This window comes from Lissotriton helveticus, chromosome 10 (assembly GCF_964261635.1).
Source record: "Lissotriton helveticus chromosome 10, aLisHel1.1, whole genome shotgun sequence".
Classification (NCBI taxonomy): Eukaryota; Metazoa; Chordata; class Amphibia; order Caudata; family Salamandridae; genus Lissotriton; species Lissotriton helveticus.
Window position 1 is genome coordinate 769,320,997 of NC_136071.1, and position 27,759 is coordinate 769,348,755.

The 27,759-nt window shown below is 48.9% G+C and overlaps 1 protein-coding gene across 7 annotated transcripts in view; it reads left to right on the forward strand.

Moving 5' to 3' along the window:
- Positions 1–27,759, forward strand: part of PARD3 (par-3 family cell polarity regulator) — a 1,362,300-nt gene that overhangs the window by 480,706 nt on the left and 853,835 nt on the right. For all 7 annotated transcript variants that reach the window (XM_078663327.1, XM_078663329.1, XM_078663332.1 and 4 more), the window contains exon 4: positions 19,998–20,176. In XM_078663327.1, coding sequence (XP_078519453.1) covers positions 19,998–20,176 — 179 coding nt within the window. The remainder of the gene's footprint in view (positions 1–19,997; positions 20,177–27,759) is intronic.

Here is a 27,759-nt window from a genome sequence, read left to right on the forward strand (position 1 = left end):
TCACCCTCACTCACCCTCCCTCACCCTCACTCACCCTCAACCCCTCACCCTCACTCACCCTCAACCCCTCACCCTCACTCACCCTCACCCTCCCTCACTCACCCTCACCCACCCTCACTCACCCTCAACCCCTCACCCCTCACTCACCCTCTACCCCTCACCCTCACTCACCCTCTACCCTCACTCACCCTCACTCTCTCACCCTCACTCACCCTCAACCCCTCACCCTCACTCACCCTCACCCTCACTCACCCCACCCCTCACCCTCACCCTCACTCACCCTCACCCTCACTCACCCTCAACCCTCACCCTCACTCACCCTCAACCCCTCACCCTCCCTCACCCTCACCCTCACTCACTCACCCTCACTCACCCTCACTCACCCTCACTCACCCTCACTCACTCCTCACTCACCCTCACTCACCCTCACCCTCACCCTCACCTCACCCTCACTCACCCTCACTCACCCTCACTCACCCTCACTCACTCACCCTCACTCACCCTCAACCCCTCACCCTCACTCACCCTCAACCCCTCACCCTCACTCACCCTCAACCCCTCACCCTCAACCCCTCACCCTCAACCCCTCACCCTCACTCACCCTCACTCACCCTCACCCTCACCCTCACTCACCCTCAACCCCTCACCCTCACTCACCCTCACCCTCACCCCCTCAACCCCCACTCACCCTCAACCCCACACCCTCACCCACCCTCAACCCCCCTCACTCACCCTCACTCTCCCTCACTCACCCTCACTCACCCTCACTCACCCTCACTCACCCTCACTCACCCTCACTCACCCTCACTCTCTCACCCTCACTCACCCTCACTCTCTCACCCTCACTCACCCTCAACCCCTCACCCTCACCTCACCTCACCCTCACTCACCCTCACCCTCACTCACCCTCAACCCCTCACCCTCACTCACCCTCAACCCTCACTCACCCTCAACCCTCACCCTCAACCCCTCACCCTCAACCCTCACCCTCACTCACCCTCACCCTCACCCTCACTCACCCTCAACCCCTCACCCTCACTCACCTCAACCCCTCACCCACCCTCACCCACCCTCACCCTCACTCACCCTCACCCTCACTCACCTCAACCCCTCACCCTCACTCACCCTCACTCACCCTCACCTCACTCACCCTCATCCCTCACTCACCCTCACTCACCCTCACCCTCACTCACCCTCAACCCCTCACCCTCACTCACCCTCACTCTCACTCACCCTCTCTCACCCTCACTCACCCTCAACCCCTCACCCTCACTCACCCTCACCCCTCACCCTCACCCACCCTCAACCCCTCACTCACCCTCACTCTCACTCAGCCTCAATCACCCTCAACCCTCACCCTAACTCACCCTCACTCACCCTCAACCCCTCACCCTCACCCCTCACCCCCTCACTCACGCCCTACACTCACCCTCACCCACCCTCAACCCCTCACCCTCACTCACCCTCACTCACCCTCACTCACCCTCACTCACCCTCTCACCCTCACCCTCACTCACCCTAACCCTCACCCTCACTCACCCTCACTCCCTCACTCACCCTCACTCACCCTCACCCTCACTCACCCTCACTCACCCTAACCCTCACTCACCCTCACTCACCCTCACTCACCCTCACTCACCCTCACTCACCCTCAACCCCTCACCCTCAACCCCTCACCCTCACCACCCTCACTCACCCTCACCCCACCTCACGCACCCTCAACCCCTCACCCTCACCCTCACTCACCCTCAACCCCTCACCCTCACCCTCACTCACCCTCTACCCTCACCCTCACTCACCCTCAACCCCTCACTCACCTCACTCTCTCACCCTCAACCCCTCACCCTCAACCCCTTACCCTCACTCACCCTCACCCTTACTCACCCTCAACCCCTCACCCTCACCCTCACTCACCCTCACCCTCACTCACCCTCAACCCCTCACCCTCACTCACCCTCAACCCCTCACCCTCCCTCACCCTCACCCTCACTCACTCACCCTCACACTCACTCACTCACCCTCACTCACCCTCACTCACCCTCACCCTCACTCACCCTCACCCTCACTCACCCTCACCCTCACTCACCCTAACCCTCACTCACCCTAACCTCACTCACCCTAACCCTCACTCACCCTAACCCTCACTCAACCCTCACTCACCCTCACTCACCCTCACTCACCCTCAGTCACCCTCAGTCACCCTCAGTCACCCTCAGTCCCCTCACTCACCCTCAACCCCTCACCCTCAACCCCTCACCCTCACTCACCCTCAACCCCTCACCCTCACTCACCCTCAACCCCTCACCCTCACCCTCACTCACCCTCAACCCCTCACCCTCACCCTCACTCACCCTCAACCCCTCACCCTCAACCCCTCACTCACCCTCACTCACCCTCAACCCCTCACCCTCACCCTCTCACCCTCACCCTCACTCACCCTCACCCTCACTCACCCTCAACCCCTCACCCTCACTCACCCTCACCCTCACTCACCCTCAACCCCTCACCCTCAACCCCTCACCCTCACTCACCCTCACCCTCACCCTCACTCACCCTCAACCCCTCACCCTCACTCACCCTCAACCCCTCACCCACCCTCACCCTCACTCACCCTCACCCTCACTCACCCTCAACCCCTCACCCTCACTCACCCTCACTCACCCTCACCCTCACTCACCCTCACCCTCACTCACCCTCACTCACCCTCACCCTCACTCACCCTCACTCACCCTCAACCCCTCACCCTCACTCACCCTCACTCTCACTCACCCTCTCTCACCCTCACTCACCCTCAACCCCTCACCCTCACTCACCTCAACCCCTCACCCTCACCCACCCTCAACCCCTCACTCACCCTCAACTCTCACTCATCCTCAATCACCCTCAACCCCTCACCCTAACTCACCCTCACTCACCCTCAACCCCTCACCCTCAACCCCTCACCCCCTCACTCACCCTTACCCTCACTCACCTCACCCACCCTCAACCCCTCACCCTAACTCACCCTCACCCTCACTCACCTTCAACCCCTCACCCTCACTCACCCTCAACCCCTCACCCTCACCCTCACTCACCCTCACTCACCCTCACTCACCCTCACCCTCACTCACCCTCAACCCCTCACCCTCACTCACCCTCAACCCCTCACCCTCACTCACCCTCAACCCCTCACCCTCAACCCCTCACTCACCTCACTCTCACTCATCCTCAATCACCTCAACCCCTCACCCTCACCCTCACTCACCCTTACCCTCACTCACCCTCACCCACCCTCAACCCCTCGCCCTAACTCACTCCTCACTCACCCTCAACCCCTCACCCTCACTCACCCTCAACCCCTCACCCTCACTCACCCTCACCCTCACTCACCCTCAACCCCTCACCCTCACTCACCCTCACTCACCCTCACTCACCCTCACTCACCCTCACTCACCCTCACTCACCCTCACTCACCCTCACTCACCCTCACTCACCCTCACTCACTCACCCTCACTCACCCTCACTCACCCTCACTCACCCTCACTCACCCTCACCCACCCTCCCTCACCCTCACTCACCTCACCCCTCACCCTCACTCACCCTCACTCACCCTCACTCACCCTCAACCCCTCACCCCACCCTCACCCTCACCCTCACCCTCAACCCCTCACTCACCCTCAACCCCTCACCCTCACTCACCCTCACTCACCCTCACTCACCCTCACTCACCCTCACTCACCCTCTCACCCTCACTCACCCTCACTCACCCTCACTCACCCTCACTCACCCTCACTCACCCTCACTCACCCTCACTCACACTCAACCCTCACCCTCAACCACTCACCCTCACTCACCCATCACTCACCCTCACTCACCCTCACTCACCCTCACTCACCCTCACTCACCCTCACTCACCCTCTCACCCTCACTCACCCTCACTCACCCTCACTCACCCTCACCCACCCTCCCTCACCTCACTCACCCTCAACCCCTCACCCTCTCACCCTCACTCACCCTCACTCACCCTCAACCCCTCACCCTCAACCCCTCACCCTCACCCTCACCCTCAACCCCTCACTCACCCTCAACCCCTCACCCTCACTCACCCTCACTCACCCTCACTCACCCTCACTCACCCTCACTCACCCTCACTCACCCTCACTCACCCTCACTCACCCTCACTCACCCTCACTCCCTCAACCCCTCACCCTCACTCACCCTCAACCCCTCACCCTCACTCACCCTCACTCACCCTCACTCACCCTCACTCACCCTCACTCACCCTCACTCACCCTCACTCACCCTCACTCACCCTCACTCACCCTCACTCACCCTCACTCACCCTCACTCACCCTCAACCCCTCACCCTCACTCACCCTCAACCCCTCACCCTCACCCCCTCAACCCCTCACCCTCACTCACCCTCACCCTCACTCACCCTCACTCACCCTCAACCCCTCACCCTCACCCTCACTCACCCTCACCCTCACTCACCCTCAACCCCTCACCCTCACTCACCCTCAACCCCTCACCCTCACTCACCCTCACCCTCACTCACCCTCAACCCCTCACCCTCACTCACCCTCAACCCCTCACCCTCACTCACCCTCACTCATCACCCTCACTCACCCTCACTCACCCTCACTCACCCTCACTCACCCTCACTCACCCTCACTCACCTCACTCACCCTCACCCTCACTCACCCTCACCCTCACCCTCACCCTCACCCTCACTCACCCTCACCCTCACCCTCACCCTCACCCTCACTCACCCTCACCCTCACCCTCACTCACCCTCACTCACCCTCAACCCCTCACCCTCAACCCCTCACCCTCACTCACCCTCACTCACCCTCACCCTCAACCCCTCACCCTCACTCACCCTCAACCCCTCACCCTCACCCTCACTCCCCCTCAACCCCTCACCCTCACTCACCTTCAACCCCTCACCCTCACTCACCCTCACTCACCCTCAACCCCTCACCCTCAACCCCTCACTCACCCTCACCCTCACTCACCCTCAACCCCTCACCCTCACTCACCCTCAACCCCTCACCCACCCTCACCTTCACCCTCACTCACCCTCAACCCCTCACCCTCACTCACCCTCAACCCCTCACCCACCCTCACCTTCACCCTCACTCACCCTCAACCCCTCACCCACCCTCACCTTCACCCTCACTCACCCTCACCTTCACCCTCACTCACCCTCAACCCCTCACCCTCACCCTCACTCACCCTCTACCCCTCACCCTCACTCAACCTCAACCCTCACCCTCACCCTCACCCTCACTCACCCTCAACCCCTCACTCACCCTCACTCACCCTCAACCCCTCACCCTCACCCTCACTCACCCTCAACCCTCATTCACCCTCACTCACCCTCACCCTCACTCACCCTCAACCCCTCACCCTCACTCACCCTCACTCACCCTCAACCCCTCACCCTCAACCCCTCACCCTCAACCCCTCACCCTCAACCCCTCACCCTCAACCCCTCACCCTCACCCTCACCCTCAACCCCTCACTCACCCTCAACCCCTCACCCTCACTCACCCTCACTCACCCTCACTCACCCTCACTCACCCTCACTCACCCTCACTCACCCTCACTCACCCTCACTCACCCTCACTCACCCTCACTCACCCTCACTCACCCTCACTCACCCTCACTCACCCTCACTCACCCTCACTCACCCTCAACCCCTCACCCTCACCCTCACTCACCCTCAACCCCTCACCCTCACTCACCCTCAACCCCTCACCCTCACTCACCCTCAACCCCTCACCCTCACTCACCCTCACTCACCCTCACTCACCCTCACTCACCCTCACTCACCCTCACTCACCCTCACTCACCCTCACTCACCCTCACTCACCCTCACCCTCACTCACCCTCACCCTCACTCACCCTCACTCACCCTCACTCACCCTCACTCACCCTCACCCTCACTCACCCTCACTCACCTTCACTCACCCTCACCCTCACTCACCCTCACTCACCCTCAACCCCTCACCCTCACTCACCCTCACTCACCCTCAACCCCTCACCCTCAACCCCTCACCCTCACTCACCCTCACCCTCACTCACCCTCAACCCCTCACCCTCACTCACCCTCAACCCCCTCACCCTCACTCACCCTCAACCCCTCACCCTCAACCCCTCACCCTCACTCACCCTCACCCTCACTCACCCTCAACCCCTCACCCTCACTCACCCTCAACCCCTCACACACCCTCACCTTCACCCTCACTCACCCTCACCTTCACCCTCACTCACCCTCACCCTCACTCACCCTCACTCACCCTCACTCACCCTCACTCACCCTCACTCACCCTCACCCTCACTCACCCTCACTCACCCTCAACCCCTCACCCTCACTCACCCTCACTCACCCTCAACCCCTCACCCTCAACCCCTCACCCTCACTCACCTCACCCTCACTCACCCTCAACCCCTCACCCTCACTCACCCTCAACCCCTCACCCTCACTCACCCTCACCCTCACTCCCCCTCACCCTCACCCCACTCACCTTCACCCTCACCCTCACTCAACCCCTCACCCCTCACCCTCAACCCCTCACCCTCACTCACCCTCACCCTCACCCTCACTCACCCTCACCCTCACCCTCACTCACCCTCAACCCTCACTCACCCTCCACCCTCACACACCCTCACCTTCACCCTCACTCACCCTCACCTTCACCCTCACTCACCCTCAACCCCTCACCCTCACCCTCACTCACCCTCTACCCCTCACCCTCACTCACCCTCAACCCCTCACCCTCACCCTCACTCACCCTCACTCACCCTCAACCCCTCACTCACCCTCACTTCACCCTCAACCCCTCACCCTCACCCTCACTCACCCTCAACCCTCACTCACCCTCACTCACCCTCACTCTCCCTCACTCTCACTCACCCTCAACCCCTCACTCACCCTCAACCCCTCAGCCTCACCCTCACTCACCCTCAACCCCTCACCCTCACCCTCAACCCCTCACCCTCACCCTCAACCCCTCACCCTCACTCACCCTCTACCCCTCACCCTCACCCTCACTCACCCTCAACCCCTCTCACCCTCACTCTCACTCACCCTCACCCACCCTCACCCCTCACCCTCACCCTCACTCACCCTCACTCACCCTCACCCTCACTCACCCTCAACCCCTCACCCTCACTCACCCTCACCCTCACTCACCCTCACTCACCCTCAACCCCTCACCCTCACTCACCCTCACCCTCACTCACCCTCAACCCCTCACCCTCACTCACCCTCAACCCCTCACCCTCACTCACCCTTAACCCCTCACCACCCTCACTCACCCTCAACCCCTCACCCTCAACCCCTCACCCTCACTCACCCTCACCCTCACTCACCCTCAACCCCTCACCCTCACTCACCCTCACTCACCCTCACTCACCCTCACCCACCCTCACTCACCCTCACCCTCACTCACCCTCACCCTCACTCACCCTCACTCACCCTCAACCCCTCACCCTCACTCACCCTCACTCACCCTCAACCCCTCACCCTCAACCCCTCACCCTCACTCACCCTCACCCTCACCCTCACCCTCACTCACCCTCAACCCCTCACCCTCACTCACCCTCAACCCCTCACCCTCACTCACCCTCACCCTCACTCCCCCTCAACCCCTCACCCTCACTCACCTTCAACCCCTCACCCTCACTCACCCTCACTCACCCTCAACCCCTCACCCTCAACCCCTCACCCTCACTCACCCTCACCCTCACTCACCCTCAACCCCTCACCCTCACTCACCCTCACTCACCCTCACCCTCACTCACCCTCAACCCCTCACCCTCACTCACCCTCAACCCCTCACCCACCCTCACCTTCACCCTCACTCACCCTCACCTTCACCCTCACTCACCCTCAACCCCTCACCCTCACCCTCACTCACCCTCTACCCCTCACCCTCACTCACCCTCAACCCCTCACCCTCACCCTCACTCACCCTCACCCACCCTCACCCTCACTCACCCTCAACCCCTCACTCACCCTCACTCACCCTCACTCACCCTCAACCCTCACTCACACTCACCCTCACCCTCACTCACCCATAACCCCTCACCCTCACTCACCCTCACCCTCACTCACCCTCACCCTCACTCACCCTCAACCCCTCACCCTCACTCACCCTCAACCCCTCACTCACCCTCAACCCCTCACTCACCCTCACTCTCACTCACCCTCACTCACCCTCAACCCCTCACTCACCCTCAACCCCTCAGCCTCACCCTCACTCACCCTCAACCCCTCACCCTCACCCTCAACCCCTCACCCTCACTCACCCTCTACCCCTCACCCTCACCCTCACTCACCCTCAACCCCTCACTCACCCTCACTCTCACTCACCCTCACTCACCCTCAACCCCTCACCCTCACCCTCACTCACCCTCACCCTCACTCACCCTCAACCCCTCACCCTCACCCTCACTCACCCTCAACCCCTCACCCTCACTCACCCTCACTCACCCTCACTCACCCTCAACCCCTCACCCTCACTCACCCTCACCCTCACTCACCCTCAACCCCTCACCCTCACTCACCCTCAACCCCTCACCCTCACCCTCACTCACCCTCAACCCCTCACCCTCAACCCCTCACCCTCACTCACCCTCACCCTCACTCACCCTCAACCCCTCACCCACCCTCACTCACCCTCAACCCCTCACCCTCACTCACCCTCAACCCCTCACCCTCAACCCCTCACCCTCACCCTCACTCACCCTCACAACACATATTGTGTTACAATAGGTGTCACATTTGCGAAAGATAAAACTATTGGCATTGTAAATAACAAAGCTATTAATTCGCTATTTTCAAAACAAGCACATAAATAAAAAATGTGTCCTTTACAATACCAATAGCTCAAACTTTCCTAATGCGAGACCTATTGCATTGCTGTGCTTCTCTCCCCTGCTGCACTCTCCTGCTCTCTAGAGATGTGGCCTAACGACCAGAGCTGCCATCTAAGTCACGTAAATACAAAACATGTTGCATTCCAAATGCTATAGGTGTCACAGTCGCGAAAGTTATAACTATTGGCATTGTAAATGACAAAGCCATCAATTTAGCAATTTTAAAAACCAACAAATAAATAAAATGTCATTTACAAGACCAATAACTCCAACTTTTCTAATGCGAGACCTATTGCATTTCCAATGCTTGTTTCTGATCACCCACTGAAGTAACATCAGGTTGTGTCTCTGTTGTCATAGCCTCTCTGATCCCACACATCACCCTGCCTCGCTTGTTCATTGTGAGTATAGGGTTACTGTAGTTATTCCTAAACCAAACATCCACTGCATGCTGTTTTGTGGCTTCCAGTGCACTGCTACGTGTCTCTACCTCGATGATCTAGTCCTTGTGATACATGGTTGCTCCAAGAGCATGTTCTGGGCTTTCCTGATCTCTTGTAGGACACTGAATCGCTGGATATGGACCGGGCACTGCCCCCTTGGTGAAGTGTGCACTCCAAGGGTTCTAAAAATGGAACAGTGGCAACCACGAGATTGAACTTCAACTAGAATGAGAATAATGTTTCAACTCCTGTTTCTGAGTAAAAGTGGCTTCCATTACACAATGCCCTGCAAACTGTGCCACGGGGAACTTCAGCCATGCTTCACGATGTTATGCCATATCTCAATGAGTAAACGTTAATGTTCAGAGGCACCTAAGCACAATACTAATTTTGTTATGTAAACTATGAAGGTATTTTTAATACAGTATTTAAGCATCATAATCCGCGCAAAAGCCAGTTAAAAAAATATTTGTTCTCATATTTGCAGAAACTTGAAGTAAGTGAACCTTGAGCTTTCCTTGTTAACTGATCAAATATTCAGTTTCTATTGGGCGTCATTTTTGGTGCCATCATTTCAAGATGTCCGCCATAACCGTTAGTTGGTCTTCTGTGCTAAGATGGTTGACGTTTTACTCTATAGCTCATTCTTTTTGGGCTCACGCTTTGGAGGTCCTGTTGCTATTATCATAGACCTTACTTTTAGACAATAGCCACTGGCTGCTTCGGACTGCACAGTGTTTATCACACATGAACACCAGATTCTTGTGCCTGCTACAGAAGTATTCCAGGGCCTATAAAGAGTGCAGCAGCAATGCCAATAAGATGGAAGAAGGAATACAGAGGAAGAATTGCTTCAGATGCTGTTGCAGTAAATACGTCGCTCAAGTTACAACACTTATTTTGTCGCATACACCAATCCAATTTGCATCTACTTTAATATGTTTGGAGATAATTATTCCTATTTGCAGCCAGTCTTTCCTGAAACATGTGTGCTTTAAGAATGTCAGTGCCAAACTTAATATTTTTGTGCGACACAGGTTTGCAAAAGAGGACTAGTGTGCCATGCTTCCACTAAGATAAAAATAAAATGAGGTAAACAAGAGACTAGGCTTAAAAAGAATGAAACAATAAAGGTATCCTACTTCATTCACCACAGAACACAGTCTATGTGACTTGTTGGCTGCGGTCATCAGAGTGGCATGCAGTGGAATGTAAGGTAAGAGGGCAGAGAGATCATGGGTTCCAGTGGAATGGGTGCTGCAATGCATGATAGGAAACCTTTGTAACATTTGCGGTTAAATGTGTAAACAAGCATTGGCAAAGCCAATACTTTTTGCTTATGGCAAGAGCTATTGACTTTGCCAACGTGTTTTAGTCATGTTGTACTCCAGAGTGGTTGCTGTTCATCATGGCTAAAAGTTAGTTACATTTGCATGATGTGGTAATGCAGTGCCATTACAGACAAAAACGTTTTCAATTGAAATGACCATTACATTTGCACAGACATTCCGTTGGACTGATAAAACGAAACAGCGTACAACCGATAATGTGTGGAAATGGCATCATTTAGTGTATTGATTGGGATTGTTCATATTAAAGTATTTGTTTCCAACACACTTCAGAATTAGAAAAAAATGCTTAATTTGTGCTTTCCTAATTCTGATATATTCTGAAATATTAGCACAGTTCATTTATAGATTTTAGATTTTGTTGTGTGCTAGAAACATTCCTTTCTTTTCTTACTCAGATTGTCAGAAAAATACTCTCACTTTGAAGTCAGAGAAAGAAATGTAAACACCAAGCTGCTTTGCAGATGAATACAGAAAACAGGCTGTGCACCACAAGAGGGACTAGGTCCTGGTGCACAGCCCAAAATACGTAAAGGCAGCAAATAGAACGTAAGCAAATGTGAGTTACAAAGCCAACGTTAAGCAATGGGCGGACTGCATTCTTAGGTCAGTTTTCAGAATGTCCTCAGTCTTTTGCAACCAGACAGCTGCACTGTCTGGTAGGGTTAGACCTTAAAAGCACCTTGTTTGTGCTTATAATGGAGGATTATGTACTTGGGTAGCAGTACACCTGGGGTGCTCAGTCAAGATAGTTGATACACATAGCCCGGACATCCTATGTATTCTTCTTACACTCAAGGACGCCTCGGTGGTGGCCGTGATTAACATCTATTTACGCCCGACTCCACATAAGCTAGGATTATCAACCCTAGAGGCCTTGGAGGCACTACTCTCATCCTTCCCCTCTTCTTATAACAAGGTGATAGGTGCAGATTTTAACTGTCACTTCGAGCCACTCTGGGGGATTCCCCCGGTCACGACGAGGAGGACGAGATTTGGTCAATCTCTGAATGCCACATGTATCCAGCAAAGCGACTATCCCCATTGGTCCTTGCAATCAATAATTTGGTTGTATCTAATTCTCTTAGGGCATGCAATGGTAGATTGTTACCAGATATACCGGGTGCTCATACTTTTAACAGACCAGACAGAAGCACCACAATAGATTACATTTTGGTCAACGTGGAATATTGGGCAAAAGTAAAAATGTTTAGGGTAATCCCCCGGGTCGAGAGTGACCACAATCTCCTAACGCTGGAATTGGCCATCCATCTAGGAGCACACAATACACAGACGATAGAGGAACCCCCACAAAATGAGAACTACCTGCAAATGGCGAGAGGTAGACAAATTGGCTGGGCGAAGGTGGCATTAGCCCCGGACACGTTAGCAGAAATTTACAACCATGTAGCTGGGGCTCTACTAGCGGCTAGTGACATGATAGGGTCTAATTTAGACCCATCGAGCCTCCTGGCCCTCCAACACATCCATAATGAGCTTCTTTCTGCACTGGTAGGATACTTCTACACCTCTAAGCCGGGTTGGCCTGGGGCCCGGAAGAACGAACAACACTGGTTCAACAAAAACTGTAGGGAGGCGAAAACCATCCTAGTAAAGGAGGTTAAAATGGGGTCACCCAGACGGATTAGGAAGGCTAGACAAAACTACAAAATCCTAGTTACAGAGGCCAAATCTGAATGGGAGGCGGATAGGTGGGACAAGGTGAGTAGGGCCCTCGCCAACCGGGACTATAGATCCTTCTGGAACCTGGTCCGGGGGGATCGGTGACAGAGATGCCAGCCATATCACCTAACCTCAGTGAGGACACGTGGCTTGCCCACTTTAAACCCCTATACTCGCTTGATCCCCTAGTCAATCCAGTTGCTGTAATGGAACTAACAAAAACATTAGCTCCTGATCCCTTAAGGGGTACAATCCAAGTCAACTATCCGTGCACATTGCTGGAAGTAAATGCAGCGCTTAAAATCCTGGCCGCTGGGAAAGCTCCAGGCCTGGATAGAATCCCTGGTGACCTTTACCGGTCCGAACAAAGGGTCTGGGCGCCCCACATGTGTTGTCCTGTTTAATGCCATTATGCAGGGTCTGGATATTCCCCGTACATGGTTGGGTGCGGAAATTATCCCTATTTATAAGAAGGCTTCCCCCCTCGATCCTGCAAACTACCGACCCATCAGTTTGATCGACGTATTGCAGAAGATCTTCGCTCGAGTCCTACTGTCCAGGTTGCAGAATTGGATGGATGACCACCACATCCTAACCTCCCTGCAGGCAGGATTCCGGGCGGGAGTATCTACGATCGACCAACTGTTCAGGCTCCAGCTTACATACTGGAGGACTGTTGTTCTAGGGGCAGGTAGTTTGTTTTTGATCTTTGTGGACCTTAGGTCCGCATATGACTTAGTTAACAGGGACAAGCTTTGGGCCCTCCTTCTGGAGCTGGTTGCCCCGACCTATTTGTGTGATCTTTTCAGACGAATGCATGAGGGTAATTATGCCAGGGTCAGGTTCGGAAAAGGTGGGGAGCTGTCGGCCCCGTTCCCTGTTGACAAAGGCGTGAGACGGGTGCGTTCTAGCCCCTACCCTCTTTTCCCTATATCTTAATGGGTTGATCGCACATCTAGCGGGGGCTAGGGGCTAGGGACTTGGACTCCCCTAGCCTGGCAGGGCGGAAAATACCGGCACTAATGTTCGCTGATGATACCCTCCTATTATCAAAATCTTTCGGGGGTATCCAGCGAACATTGGAGGCTTTTTGTGGCTTCTGCAGGATGAGGGATTTGGAGATCAATGTCTCCAAAACTAAGTACATGGTGTACAACCTTAAAAAAAACCCAAATTGTCCCCATCCCCTCATGGATGGACTGCCTTTGGACCGAGTGTCCACATTTGACTATCTGGGGGTTACCCTTAATGATAAAATGGACTGGTCTTCACACGCAGCCAGGGCGAACCTGAAACTATCACAATCTTCGGGTGGCATTTTAAAAGTTTTCAACAAAACATCCCAGAAACTAGTGGGTCCGCCGGTTGAAATATATAAAGTGCAGGCACGAGGGGGTGCGATCTATGGGGCGGACCTCTGGGGGCACGCCAGTACCCCCTCACTTTCCCTTACGGAGAACAGCTTCATCAGACGGATCCTGCGACTCCCCAGTAGCACCCCCTTAATTCCTCTAAGGTTCGACCTGGGATTAGTCCCTATACAGGACATCATTTCGAACCGCCCACTGCTATACTGGAGACGGCTTTGGTCCACGCCAGAACTAGAGAGCTTTAGAGAGGATCTGCGCGATCTCCTGTCTGTAAGTGGAGCAGGAAAGATCCCGAGTTATATTAAACATCTTACTCTAGCACTTGGAATGGGGGATCTGTGGATGTCTCCTGAGGCGGCATGCACCCAGATCTTTCAGTCTGGCTTTAAACCAACATCGCCTCGCTAGTGTACTCACAAATCCTTCCATGGGTAGGCTGACTGAGCACTTTCTTGATTTCAAGGCACTCCCAGGATTTGAGAAATTCTTGGATGATATCCAGCCTCTGCTGGCCAAGAAGCTATACATCCAATTTAGGCATGGCTCACTGCCGCTTAGGGGCCTCACACATAAGTGGACTGGGAGCACACAATCTGTGAGCACTTGCCCCGGGTGCGGGGCTGCAGAGGAGACAGATCAGCACGTTCTGCTCTTCTGCCCCTCGTACCACGGTGCGAGGGCCAAATGGATAGCTCAGTATTGCAGGTCCAGGGGTCTCAGAGACTTTAGGGTAGTGCTGAGAATTTTAAGAACGGACACCCCGGCCTTGGCTGTGTTTGCAACATCAAGGTTTCTTATATCTATGTGGCATATTAGGTGTGCCATTTTAAAAGGAAGTCCAAAAACACTCCCCAATAGCTAAGGGTTTTCCTCTTGATTATGGTACAGGTATTCACTGTGTGGGGCCCTAGCTATTATTTTATGTATGTTATCATGAGATGGGTGTACTGGTTCTATATTGCTTTTATTGTCCTTTTGTACATTTTATGATACAGTTTTGATTGTGAATTTTTTAAATTGTTTTTAACTTGTCCTTTTTAAATCAGACTATGAAATTGTAAATTGTCTTTTTATGGTTCTTAACCGAAATAAAAGCTTTTACTGACTGACTGGCTTATAATGTATTCATTTCTCTACTATGAATTGTTACATGTTGAATGCTATTATCATTATTGTTCCTGTGATTAATTTAAAAAAAACTGCTAATAAAAAAATACAAAAAAGCACCTTGTCGCATAAGATATGGCACATTTCATTGCACATAGACTCACTGTAATAATCACACTTAACTCAAGAAATTGGTGAAAAAGGTTCAACAGTTTCATGAGAGCATAGGACTAATCCCAACAACATGTGAACATTGCAGTGGATTGCAGGTGGCAGAGCCTACGTAAAAAAAAACTAGATCTAAATCTTTTCAGAAAAAGAGCTGTTTGATTTCAAACCCTTAACCCAAAATGGAGAGAATAAAACAATACAATTGTCTCGGTATTATAATTTTAATGGACAAATGACATCAATAAAGCGATAAGCAGGCAAGGGTCCGGGTGTTTCAAAACAAATCTGATTCAGCTTTGTTTATGGCAAGATGGTTTGGGCACTCCTGCTGTGCTAACGTTGTATTAAAAATGTTTTTCAAGATTAGTGTTTTTTAATTAAATGCATGTCCTGCAGGTAACATAATCGGGTTAGACTATGCCTTTGGGGTTCTCACAATCGGATTAGACAAGTGCTTGGAAGAAACGGAGCAGCAAGGTTTCTCTTTCTGCTCCGCTACTTCCCAAATGTGTTTGTTGACCTCATGGGGACGTGATGACGAGTGTTCGAAAGATTAAATGTACTTGGCATAGGAACTCACTGCCAGACCTAAAGTTACCGAGATTGCAAAAGCATGTAGCTAATGGTATTTTTATGTGTGGTCACCTGAGAATTCCGAGAGAGACAATCATTCAAGATAAGATCTATAGTAAACGAAAGAAAGTCTGATTTTGTTTCACAATTTCTATTCGTCTTTATGCTTTACACATTGTTTAACATTTTTTTCCGACTGATTTATTATTGGTGAATATAAAATTGTGCAATACTAGATGTACAATTACCTGAATAAATATGAAGTTACTGATTTCAGCTGAGAGAACCTAGAAGTGAGTCTAAGGCAAGGCACCAGCAAAGATGTTAAGTCAATATGGCTTGCGTGTACCACAGCTTGTTCTGCATTGATTTATGGAGACACTTCTTTAGTCCAATATTTAATCGACTGAACTTGCAAACTCTATGTGAAGCTACATACTGTACATGAAGGCGCAAAATAAATCCGAATACTGTACAATTGGTCAGTAACATCTAGAAGCATTACATAACGTTAGTGCTGTGTAACATCAATCTAGGGTTATGTCCTAGCTTTGTACTCCATAATCAAGTTCAAATTCGACTTTTGATTGATCATAAGTTATTGACAGAAATCTGTACTTGATTGAGGAAGCAATGTCATTTTTTCACCATTCTGGTAAGGTTCCAGTCGGAGTAATACCATTGTTCTGAAAATTGCACTATTAATTTATTTTCATACGTTTGAAGAAACCCTACCAAATTGAGCCCTTTCTACTTTCTTTTTCTTTCGTGGACTTCAGTCATTTGAATTCAACATTAAATAGGATTAGAGTTAATTGATTCATCTGTCACTTTTAATATTGGTGTTTTCTTGGTTATGTGTTGTTTGCTGATACTTTGTAGCTTATATAAAATAATTCTTCAAAAGCTGAGTGACTCATGTTCTGAACTACGACCGATTGCAACATTGATCACATTTTTATCATTAGGCTATTCTTTGGCAATCCATGGCTTCCAATATGGGGAACTACTTCTATATTGGATCACATTTTGAATGGGTATTCCAGCTACAACATTCCACACTGTATATACATTATATTTTGACTCCTCCTCCTCTCAGTGTGCAAGGCGAATGGGGCCCTTAAGTTCACCATGGCCCATGGCGATAGTGCCATATATCAACTAATTCTTGTGTGTGGAGTCTGCTCAAACATTATACGGAATATTTTTTATACCCAGGCCCAATTAATCTATTAAAAATATTTTTGTGTATAAACATAGGATGTAAACAAATCAGGATTTTGAATGTGTATGGGCCACAATACTTAGTACTCCTGTACTCTTAATTTAGCGTACCCCTCACTTGGTCGAAAAGCACCTGAGTGCAAAACAGTGAGTCAGAATGGATGAGTGCAAGAGAAAATGAGTATGAGTGAAATTGAGTGTGAGCAAGGGTGAGTTGTGCTTGCAAGTCTGATGTTGGCCTTGGCATACTGAAGGTGCTAATGGCAAGTACTTATGCTAGGATCCTTTGGGGTAATTTTAGGCATAACGGGCACCCATGGTAAAGTACTGATATTGGCATACTAGAGGTAATTCTTGACATAGGCTGCACTCATGACAAGTTGTTGCTGATGCTAGCAAATGGGAGGTATTTCTCAGCATAATGGAGGACAGCTATTGTCTATCTGAGAATGTAACCATGACACTATACTGTCCCAGACATACTGAGGTAATTTTAGACAGTGATCACCCAATGGGACATTAACAACATTAAAGGCACCATTCTCACACTAGCATTTTTTATTTGGCATAAGGTGGCACCAATAGCACATTTTGAAAAGCAAAATGGTGTCAACTCCTGGGGATGTTCGGATGTTATTAGCTTTTCATATTTTAGAGTGTTTTAGAGGCTATGACGCTTTTGTTAATTTATGTGAAAATGTGCTTAATGAACAATTTTTTTAAACATTTTCCCAGGGGAAGAAGAGTCTTCCCCCAAGATCCTCAAGAAGAGGTCCTTTCATTTGCTCTTCTTTCTACCGACTATTGAGGGCAATATTATGCCCCATCATTTTCACAGACCCCTTACATAGTTGGTATCTAAAATAGACATTTATCTGTTCTTTTATGTTGTATAAATCATGTAGTTATGATGGACCGTCAGCAGTTTCCCTTATTGTGAGGTCATCAGAGTAATGTGACATGGCATCCTAGCAAGAATCAGGGTCAAAAGTCATATGAAGTCAATTCCTGTGATGTTCTAAAAACCAATGGTGTGTGATGTCACTTCATCTAGCCTAGGAATTTTGGTTAATCGTCATCCATGGCCACTCCATATGTGCCCAAAAGAAATCTGTACTTAGCGATGGCATACTCTGTATCCTAATGAGAGTTCATAAGTAAATTCTTCGGAGCTAAACCGATGTATGATCTTTTCAGAAAAGCCCTAAGACTGAACTGTTTCATCATGCTTTTCACGAAACCCCACACCTCTCTGGAACATTAAAGAGCACCAGAAGACCAGAACAGCCCTCCCCTACCCACTGATTATACTCCAACTTCCATTTTTCTGTATTTCACCTAATGCTGTGAAGTAACCAGAGAAGACCAATAGCGCTGTATGAAAACTCTAAATAAATCAAGAAGTAAATACATTCAGATTACTGGTACTGAGACACAACTAGTAAAATCTAATGAAGAATGTACACGTGACATAGAGTAACAGCTTGTTATCCTTTTTATGATAATTTTTTCCTTGAAGTCAAACGCGGCCCAAAACTGATATTAATTATTATCTAAGGGCAATACCTACCTACATCTTTTCGGCCCCAGTGGGGAGCCATCTCAGATGCGTTTAAATCTGGGCCTCCATTGGGACCGAATCCTCTCAAACAGCAGGAAAGACCTCTATTCCAAAACAGAAAAATGCTGGACGGTAAAAGAATAAGTTACATTTGACGAGTTTCCAGTAAGGGACCGCGCATTTTCTTTATTTTTCCCCAAAAATACCTCTTTTTAAATGTAGTTTATTTCTGAAAAACAGCTGATCCACTCATTCTGCTGTAGTCAGTCCATGATCCTATTCGGTTTGCAACGTGTCTGAGTCCTTTGCTTAAATAGAGGAATGCCTCAAATTAGGACTTTTAAGAAGGTGGCCTTCTGCACACCCCTGATAACGGAGTAACATAAACACCGAGGTTTATCACACCAGCTTTTATAAATCGCTGTTTACGCTACAACAATACTCTGCATCATTTTTAGAGTTTGTTACCATTTGAGCTGACCGGATGCAGAATGACATTCATATAAACAAACATACTATTATTGTACTCCAAATTCTAAAAAAAAAAAAAAAAAGATTGTTTTAATTTCCACTGGAAGCCGACCTCTATTCCACCTTTTCACAGCAGTAATGTGTACACCTTTCTAACACGTGGTTAGGGCAGTGGCGTAGTATGGGTGTCATGGGGCCTAAAGCAAGCAAAGAAAATGGGCGAAATTCCGATTGTTTTACAGTTAAAAAATACAACTGCTGTAACTGAGGTGATGTGGTTCCCGCCGATAGCCGGGTCCCGGTGCCACTGCACATGTTGCACTATTGATATGTAGGTCCCTGGTACTGAAAGCGGGTGTGTGCCCGTGTGTAGTGCAGTGGTGGAAATACTTGGTGTGTACTGGGGTCACCTTTAACATTTCAGTATTGTGCAGGAAACTTGATGAATGCAGTTTCATCAAAATGTCCTACTCAGTCTCTGAAACTCCAGGACTAGTTGCTCTAATCCCATCACAGCATGTGCGAGTTATAGTTATACTAACTACAGGTTGAGTCACTATTTGCTTACCAACCACAGAAATTACTGCTGGCCTTTAAATTCAGGTCCAATGTGTTATATTAAGGTTTTAATTAATCACACACTAAACCTGTTTATTCTTCTGTTGTGCCATGCATTGTGTAGCAAAAAAATCGAATTTCCATTGTGTTACATACATTTTGATCGCCATGGCGGTCGATCTTTAAATATTATACGTTGCTCATTTAGATACCAGTTTTTCTACCTTATTTCTAATGTAATGCTTCATTAACAGTTTTTCCAATGTGTTTTTTCCATATTACATTTAAAATTGTACACACTTCCCGTTAGTCTTAGTTTCCAAAGCTTTTTGGTGCCCACGAATGAGTTTTAATAAAAATGGAAGAAATCTGCTCCTGGTTAGGTCCAGAGGTAGAAATCCACTATGAACATCTTGGCTTCTTTCAAGGGTGATGCCAGTTATAGGTCCATCTGTAGTAATGAATTCAACATGTAGTATCTTTTTCGTATGTAATAAACACTGCCATCTGTGCTAGACTTTAAGAAAAAAAATGCTAGCTGGGATAAAAATGCACTGTGATATGTCTAAGAAATGTCCTTGCAAAACAGTTCATTTGTGCCGTCCTTTGTTTTTTTAAGATATGCCACTGCACGTGCGTCGAAGTAGTGACCCTGCCTTGATCGGTTTACCGACCTCCAACAGCGAATCAAATTTTACAGCCGAGGAGACGTCACGCAAGAATCCTTCCCGATGGTCCACCACTCCCGGCTTCCATAAAAAGAGCCATTCCGGAGGTCGTGGCAGCCTCGAAAGGAAGGTATGTCTGTGTGGTTTAACACTTGAAGAGGTACCATTTCATCCACGGGTGCAATTGTTTTGAGAGAGCACGAGTTTGGAAAAAAAATGTATAAGTATGCCATACTTACAAGCACGTAGTTAGTTCACATGTACTTTGCACCAGAGTGTTTATATTTAGAAGTGAAATACACAGAGTGTCTTTTATTCAGTGGTGAAATGCATAGAATGTTTAAGTAGAGTAACGATAATCATAACTGTGTGAGACTAATGTAGAAATGTTTGGGATGAATATGAAAACCTCATGTTCTCATGTTACAGGAATAATGTAAGAGTTGAATGTAACTTTAAAACCCAGTATTTTGTGTAGGCCTCATGGCAATTCACAAGCAAATCTAAACGTGCTGCTAAAATAATGTGAGACAAGGTTGACATGGTTCTTTCAAAATGTACTATTGAATTTAGGGTTAAAAGTATATGCTTTATAGATGTGTTATTTTAGAAACGTATGCTAGTTAAGAATGTTTGCTGTTTAAATCAAGTTAACGTTTTAAGAGTGCAGGAACCTGCTGCATGTAAATCAAGTAGGCCAGAGCCGATAATGTCATGAAGTTTAAATCGTCATGTGCTCGTTAGAGGAGAGGTCGTGAGGTGTCCAGTATGAAGCTCTGAGAGTGTTTTATGGCCTAAGATATGGTGAAGTCTGGAATTTGAGGCCCACTGCAGGAAGAGCTGCATGCAGGTGCGAGGGTCCTAATCAGCTCGAATGAAAGGGACTTTGTTCAGTGGCGCCTTGCGCAGGCCTGTAGGAGTTTCCAGGAATTTCAGGGGGTATCAGCGCACGGAAGAAGCTGCCTGGGAACCAAGGTCAACTTTAACGAGGGTCTTCAAGAGTACCATCATGGAGTTTGCCGCGGAAAGATGTACCACGTGAGGGGCGTCCCAAGGGGCGTTTCTATTGGAAATGTGATTTGGTATTAGGGAAAGTGACCCGGGAGGAGAGCAGAGCAGATGATTTTGGGAGCCTAAGGAAGCGGATGGGTAGGCAGATAGGCTGATCAGGAGAGACCCATTATCTGAGAAGAGACAAAGAGAAGTGCGTGATCTTCTTAGGAAGTCACCACGGCTGACACCTAGAGGGTTAAGATCTTGTTAAGTAGGGATGTCATTTAGTATAGTGTAGGGACAGACTAACCTTAATTTTCTTTTCTGTAATGACTTTGAGGTTGCAACTTGTATCCATTTTAGCAACCCTGATGGTATTCGAACTTGTACTTATTATTTTGTTCTTCAGACTCAGACTATTCAAGAAGTTCATGTTCATAGTGATTCCGATATACCTTTTGAATCTCATTTTGAGAAGTTTGTATCTTCAGTTATCTTTGACTTTATATTAAATCTTTAAAACTTAATTTTGGTCAGTGGTCATTTAGAGTGGTGTAAGTTCTTAAATTGATTGTTTACCTCGAGATTACCTTTTACTCAAGACAGGTACCAACGATTCAGTCGACAGGAAGAAGGGATTTGGCAAGATAATTAGTAACCAGTAATCCCGCGTTAGCAGTTGGTAGCAGAGGATGGTTATCTTCTTGAGGAAGGTAATCTAGAGAGGTTAGTTTACCCCAAGGCCCGAGACGTCGAGAGACGAGCAGCGGAAGAATTGTGTGCCGAAAGGTGCAGACGGTGCGAGAAAAGCAGCAGTATCGGAGAGTGAGTATAAAAAGGGTCATGCGTGAACAGATTGCGGTGTTTTGTGTTGTATTTGTATTGTAATGTCTTGCGGAGTTGAATGCCTGTAGTGTGAAAGAGAGAAGGTTGTGAGCGCGCGCAACCTGGTAAACTGGTAACCTGGTAAACGGGTGAACTGGTGAAATCTTAAGTTCAGGCCAGAGCTTAAGTGGTTTTGGGTGTATCGAACATCCAGGGTAGTTGTCGACCATAGTACGGAGGTCACGAGGTACCATTGACCGCCGTGGATCCAAGATAGGGGGAGTGTAAGAGTGAGTGTATGAGTAACGGACGCTGGTCGAAAGTTACTGCGTGTGAGTAACCTATCGGAGAAGGCGAGTGTCTGGAAGTAAACGGAAAGACATTTCGCCAAGTTAGGGTGACAACTACAGAAAGACTGTGGGCGTACAGTCAAAGAAAGGTGATCGCTTGGACGGAAGTAATCATTTTTCAGTGTATGAATGGGATGCGTGCATGACCGAGGAGACGAGCTGAGAAAAGAGGGGAACTGCTGCGAAGGGGGACGGGTGACGTCGGCTAGAGCCGCGCTCTGATTGAGCGGTTGGTGTGACGTTAGCTAGAGCCGCGCTCTGGTTGGGCGGCTAGAGTGACGTCGGAGGAAAGCCGCGTACGGATAGGCCAGTTAGTGAGAACGGCGCCGAGATTGGTGGAATATCATCAGGAAGTAAACAAACGCGGAGACAAGAGAAATCATGAAGTGTTTTAAGTGTTTGAAAGGGATTTTTAAACGTAAACGAAGTGAACATTATTACGGGGAAGAGGCTCCCCCAGAGGGTACGCCAGCTCATTATATGGCAACGAATGTTGGGCTGCATACGATATTGTGGATTGGGGCTTGGAATAAGCTTACGGAAGGAAATGAGGAAATGCAGTTCCCGAAGTATGGAACGTTTAAGTTAGAGGTGTTACATCGGCTAAAAGCAACCATGTCCTCATTGAAACCTTCACCTAGACCAACACAGTTTGAGGCTCTTAATGCATGGATTAAGGCTGCACACGACCGAAATTTGAACAGGCGTCAACAAAGGCTGACGCGATCGGTAAGGGCAGTGCGAGATTCCAAATGGGATGAGGAGGAAAAGCGTTGGAGGGTACAGGCTATTGAGGTGGAGAAAATGTATCCGATGAGGGAGGTGTCAGGAGGAGGAAACCTCATGGAAGAAGACGAGGAAAGCGAGTCGGAGGACAATCTGATAAACAGATGGTTGATGGATAGACCACCTCCGAGAGTGGGATTGATAGAAGATAGAGGGCTCGCAAGGGAAGATGGGAATGAGATAGAGGGGTATACACCACTCCCTATATCGGAATGGACACCTAGCAAAGGCGGAGAAACACCTCCAAACAACACTGTACAGAGTGTAGTGGGAAGGTTTGTGGTGCAGAAAACGCCAACCACAGAAAGGGTTGAGTCTGTGGGATTGCCAGACGCTCTTCAAGTGCCTGTTACCATAGGACCCATAGTTTCGATCTATAATTCTGAGAGAGATAGAGGGGAACAACAAAGGCAATTGGATAGGGAAAGGATTGAGATGGAAAGGAGGAATAATGTGACGAATGCATGGAAACAATTACCAGGTTCGGTAACGTGGAACACCCCATTAGACACAACTGTCGGTCCCAATTCAGAACAGGGAGGTCCGAGAGGACCAATGGATCTAAGGGGACCGCGGCCAAGATCTTTTTCAGAGTTAAGAGCTGATTTGCGGGAATGGGACGGGTCCATAGTATCTCCGAGTAACAGGACAAGAACAGAATCAGAGTGGGAAAGCAGGGGTAACGGGACTGTATCTCATTGTGGGGCCAGCGAAAGCAGTCAGGGCCGGGAAGGCCAAAGTCAAGAGAATAGAGGGGATGCAGGTCCTACAAATCAGAGAGAACAGTCGGAACAAAATACTAGGATTGTAGAATGTGAGGAAATGTCCCGTCTCTGGGGGAACGGAGGAGATGAGGCGGTACGGAATTTTCAGAATAGGTTTAGGTGCCTTCATCATACGCTTGGGGAAGACGTTCAACATTGGAGAAAGGAGAACAGCGATAGGTCCCGCCACGCCTCGAATACTCAGGAAGCACAGGGAAGTAGGGAAGAAAGAGGGAGTAATAGAACCTCTTATCCTCAATCCCGTGAAACTAGCCAGGATGGAGAGAGGGAGGCTGGGAGGCGTGAAGGAGTGTTTCACCACCCACCCCGAGAAGACGGAAAGGCATGGGACTTAGAGAGATGGGAACAGGGGAGGACTCCCTATAATTCACCAATACCTAAACGTAGATCTCGGAGCTGGGATGGGAGAGATGCGGATGGAGGAGCTAAATTGAGTGTCTTGAAAGCTGAAATAAAGGCAAAAAGGCTTGATGTTACCAGTTTAAAATCAGATGTAGATGAGATAATAGATGGAACATTGCCTTTGGAGAGGATAGAATTGTATGAACAGGATGAGTTATTGTTCATGGCAAAGGATATTACTAGGAAAGCTAGAGCGGTTCATGAAAAACTGACCGATTTGGCAGACAAGTATGCCGTGGATTTGTCTAGGACAAGGGCATTACAGAGTAACCACAGATTACAGTACGCAGACCAAGATCTAGATGAGAAGAGAACTGCTGGATTAAAAACACACATAAGAGAGCTGGTAACAGGGATAAGAGTGTGGAGAGAACTGGATAAATGGGAAGAAAGGTGGTCGAAAAAGGGCACAGTTAGGCGAAGTACAAATGTGATGACCCCTGAGGGAAGGGTAATGCAGATGGAGGCATTCCCTTTACGAGAAATATCAAATGGAAATTATGTACATGTGCCCTGGAGTAGAGGAGACTTAGCCGCATTTACCAACTCATTCCCGAAGTTGCGGGACAACCCAGTCGAATGGTATAAGCAGGTAGAGAGGTTTGTTAAAATTTCGAAAGTATTGTGGATAGATTTGAACACGTTGTTTGACATCGTGGTCCCATCTGATTTGTGGACCCCTTGTAAGACTAGTGTCGAATGGCCAAATGCTGAACCATTGAGAGATGTTCGAACTAATGGACCAGCTGAGATAGTCATGCGAAAGTATGAAAGGGTAATAGCATGGCTGAAAGATAAGGTACCACCACAGGATATAGATTGGGTAAAAATAGATCGAACAAGGCAGGAACCCAAGGAGACAGTTCACGAGTTTTATGAAAGATTGTTGAAAACATTCAAGCAATACAGTGGACTAGATGTAATGGATCCCAAAGACATAGGGCAGTTCGTGTCAAAGTTTGTATTGGGGTTGAGACCTGATATTTGTTTGATGATACAGCAACATTTAATCTGTTGGCAGAACAAACCACTAGATGAGATTTTACGATATGCGAGGTACTGCAGTGACGAGATAGATTCTAAAGCCAAGAATCTAAAGGAGAAATTGATGGTGGTGCAAATGCAGTCCGCTGGGAAGGGTGGCCAGCAGAAGCAGGGGATGGGACGAAAACCAAATGGTCAGAACAAAGATAATGAAGAAGGGCAGAGACCTAGGATAGACTTTGCCACTTTAAAGAAAACGACAAAGTGTCATCTATGTCACCAGGTGGGGCATTGGCGACGCGAGTGTCCCTTTAACCCTGAAAACGGAGAGCAAGAAGTAGAAGAGCAGGTCCAGGAAGACACAGTGCAAAAAGTGACAGTCCCAAGCAGTAAGGTGGCCAAAGGGGGGACTTCGGCTCCACGGGCCCAATTCCCACAGCCACCGAAGATAGCAGCTGGAGGAAAGGTCTTTAAACAAATGCCTCTGTTTATCGAGGAAGAAAAATGTTATTACATTGATCCATTGACAGGACAACGGGTGAGCAGTGAAGAAGACTGTACCCTCGGGGCAGTTCTAGAAGTGGATCAGAGAGGGCCATTTGTTGAGGCAGAAGTGGCAGGGTGTCCCACTACGTTCTTAGTGGACACTGGGGCTACTCGTTCGACTCTGAGATCAGCGGTGGTTCCAGACTTGCCGATGTCAGGGGAAACAATTCAGGTGGTAGGAGTCGCAAATAAAAGAATGACTAGTCCCTTGACAGAACCAGTGTCTGTGAAAATTGGAAACCACATGAACGAACATCAGTTTGTGGTTTGTGACTCGAGTCCGGTATGTCTGTTAGGTAGGGATTTGTTATGCAAATTGAATTGCACCATATACTGCACCCCACAAGGAGTGGAGGTACAGACTACCGACGATGATGCTACCTTTAAGGTGGCCAATTCAAAATTCTGTGTAGAACTATATCCTACTCTGACTGTAGAAGATCTTCCACAAGACTTAAGAGATGCAGTGGCGTCAGAGGTGTGGGATTTCACAGGAGAAGATATAGGATTGATTAAAGGGGTAGAACCGGTAAAAATTCTGGTAAAACCAAATGTTGAGTTTCCAAGAACGCCTCAATACAAATTGTCCCAGGAAACGATTGCAGGAATAAAGCCTGTGATCGAGTCAATGATACAGCAGGGAATACTGAAGGAAATCGTGGGCAGTCCTTGTAACTCCCCGATTATGGGTTTGCAGAAACCTAGTGGGAAGTTTAGGATAGTTCAGGATTTACGAAAGATTAACAACATAGTCGTTTCATGTTGTCCCGTGGTACCGAATCCATCAGTGATATTGTTTCAAATACCATGTCAAGCAGAATGGTTCACAGTGATAGATCTTTGTCAGGCTTTCTTTTCAATCCCATTGGATGAAGAGAGCAGGTACCTTTTTGCGTTTAAAATGGAAGATCGCGTTTTAACATGGTGTCGAATTCCACAAGGATTCACAGACAGTCCATCCATCTTTAATCAGTTGTTGAAAAAGAATCTAGAGAATCTAGTACTGCCACAGAACTCGGTTCTGGTACAGTACATAGATGACCTACTTGTTGCGTCAGAAACAGAGGAAGCTTGTAAAGTAGATTCAATTGCCTTACTGAATCATTTAGCTGAAAATGGACATAAGGTATCTCCGAGCAAGTTACAGTATTGTCTGACAGAAGTACAGTATCTAGGGCACAGGTTAGAAAAAGGGAAACGTAAGGTGTCCCCAGAGAGGATTGAGGCGATAATGAAAATGAATGCGCCTACAACTCAGAGAGAGGTTAGAATGTTCCTAGGAATGGTGGGTTACTGCCGACAGTGGATAGTTAACTTTTCACTGAAAGCAAAGCCCTTACAGAAACTGACGCACAAGGAGGTGAGTGATCCGGTACCATGGGATGAAGAATGTCTGGTGGCGTTTTTACAGCTGAGGGACGATTTATGTCGTGCTCCGGCTCTGGGAATGCCAGATTATGAAAAGTCGTTTTCACTCTATTGCTGTGAGAGAGAGGGATGTGCTTTGTCAGTCTTGGCACAGACCCACGGTAATGCCCGTAGACCAGTTGCATATTTTTCGGCTACATTAGATCCAGTAGCCGCAGCGTTGCCCGGATGTCTCAAATCCGTTGCTGCAACGGGTGTCAGCATTGAAAGGAGCGAAAGTATTGTAATGGGACATCCAGTAGTGGTGTATGTACCACATTCAGTTGAATTGTTAATGACCAGGACGAAGACGCAGCATCTGACCAATAGCAGGCTCACGCGTTATGAGCAAGTTATACTTGCCGCAGAAAACGTGACTCTCAGGAGATGCTCTGTCTTGAATCCTGCTACTTTGATGCCATTACCTACTGTAATAGAAGGCGAAGGATGTGAAGACCACGATTGCCTTGATGTGACTGAACTATGCACGAAACCCAGACCAGATATAGTGGATGAGCCATTGTCTGACCCTGATGAGATTTACTTTGTCGATGGCTCATGTTTAAGAGACGATACTGGTCGGTTAAGAGCAGCTTATGCTGTTTGTACCATTACTGGAGTTGTGGAAGCCGCTT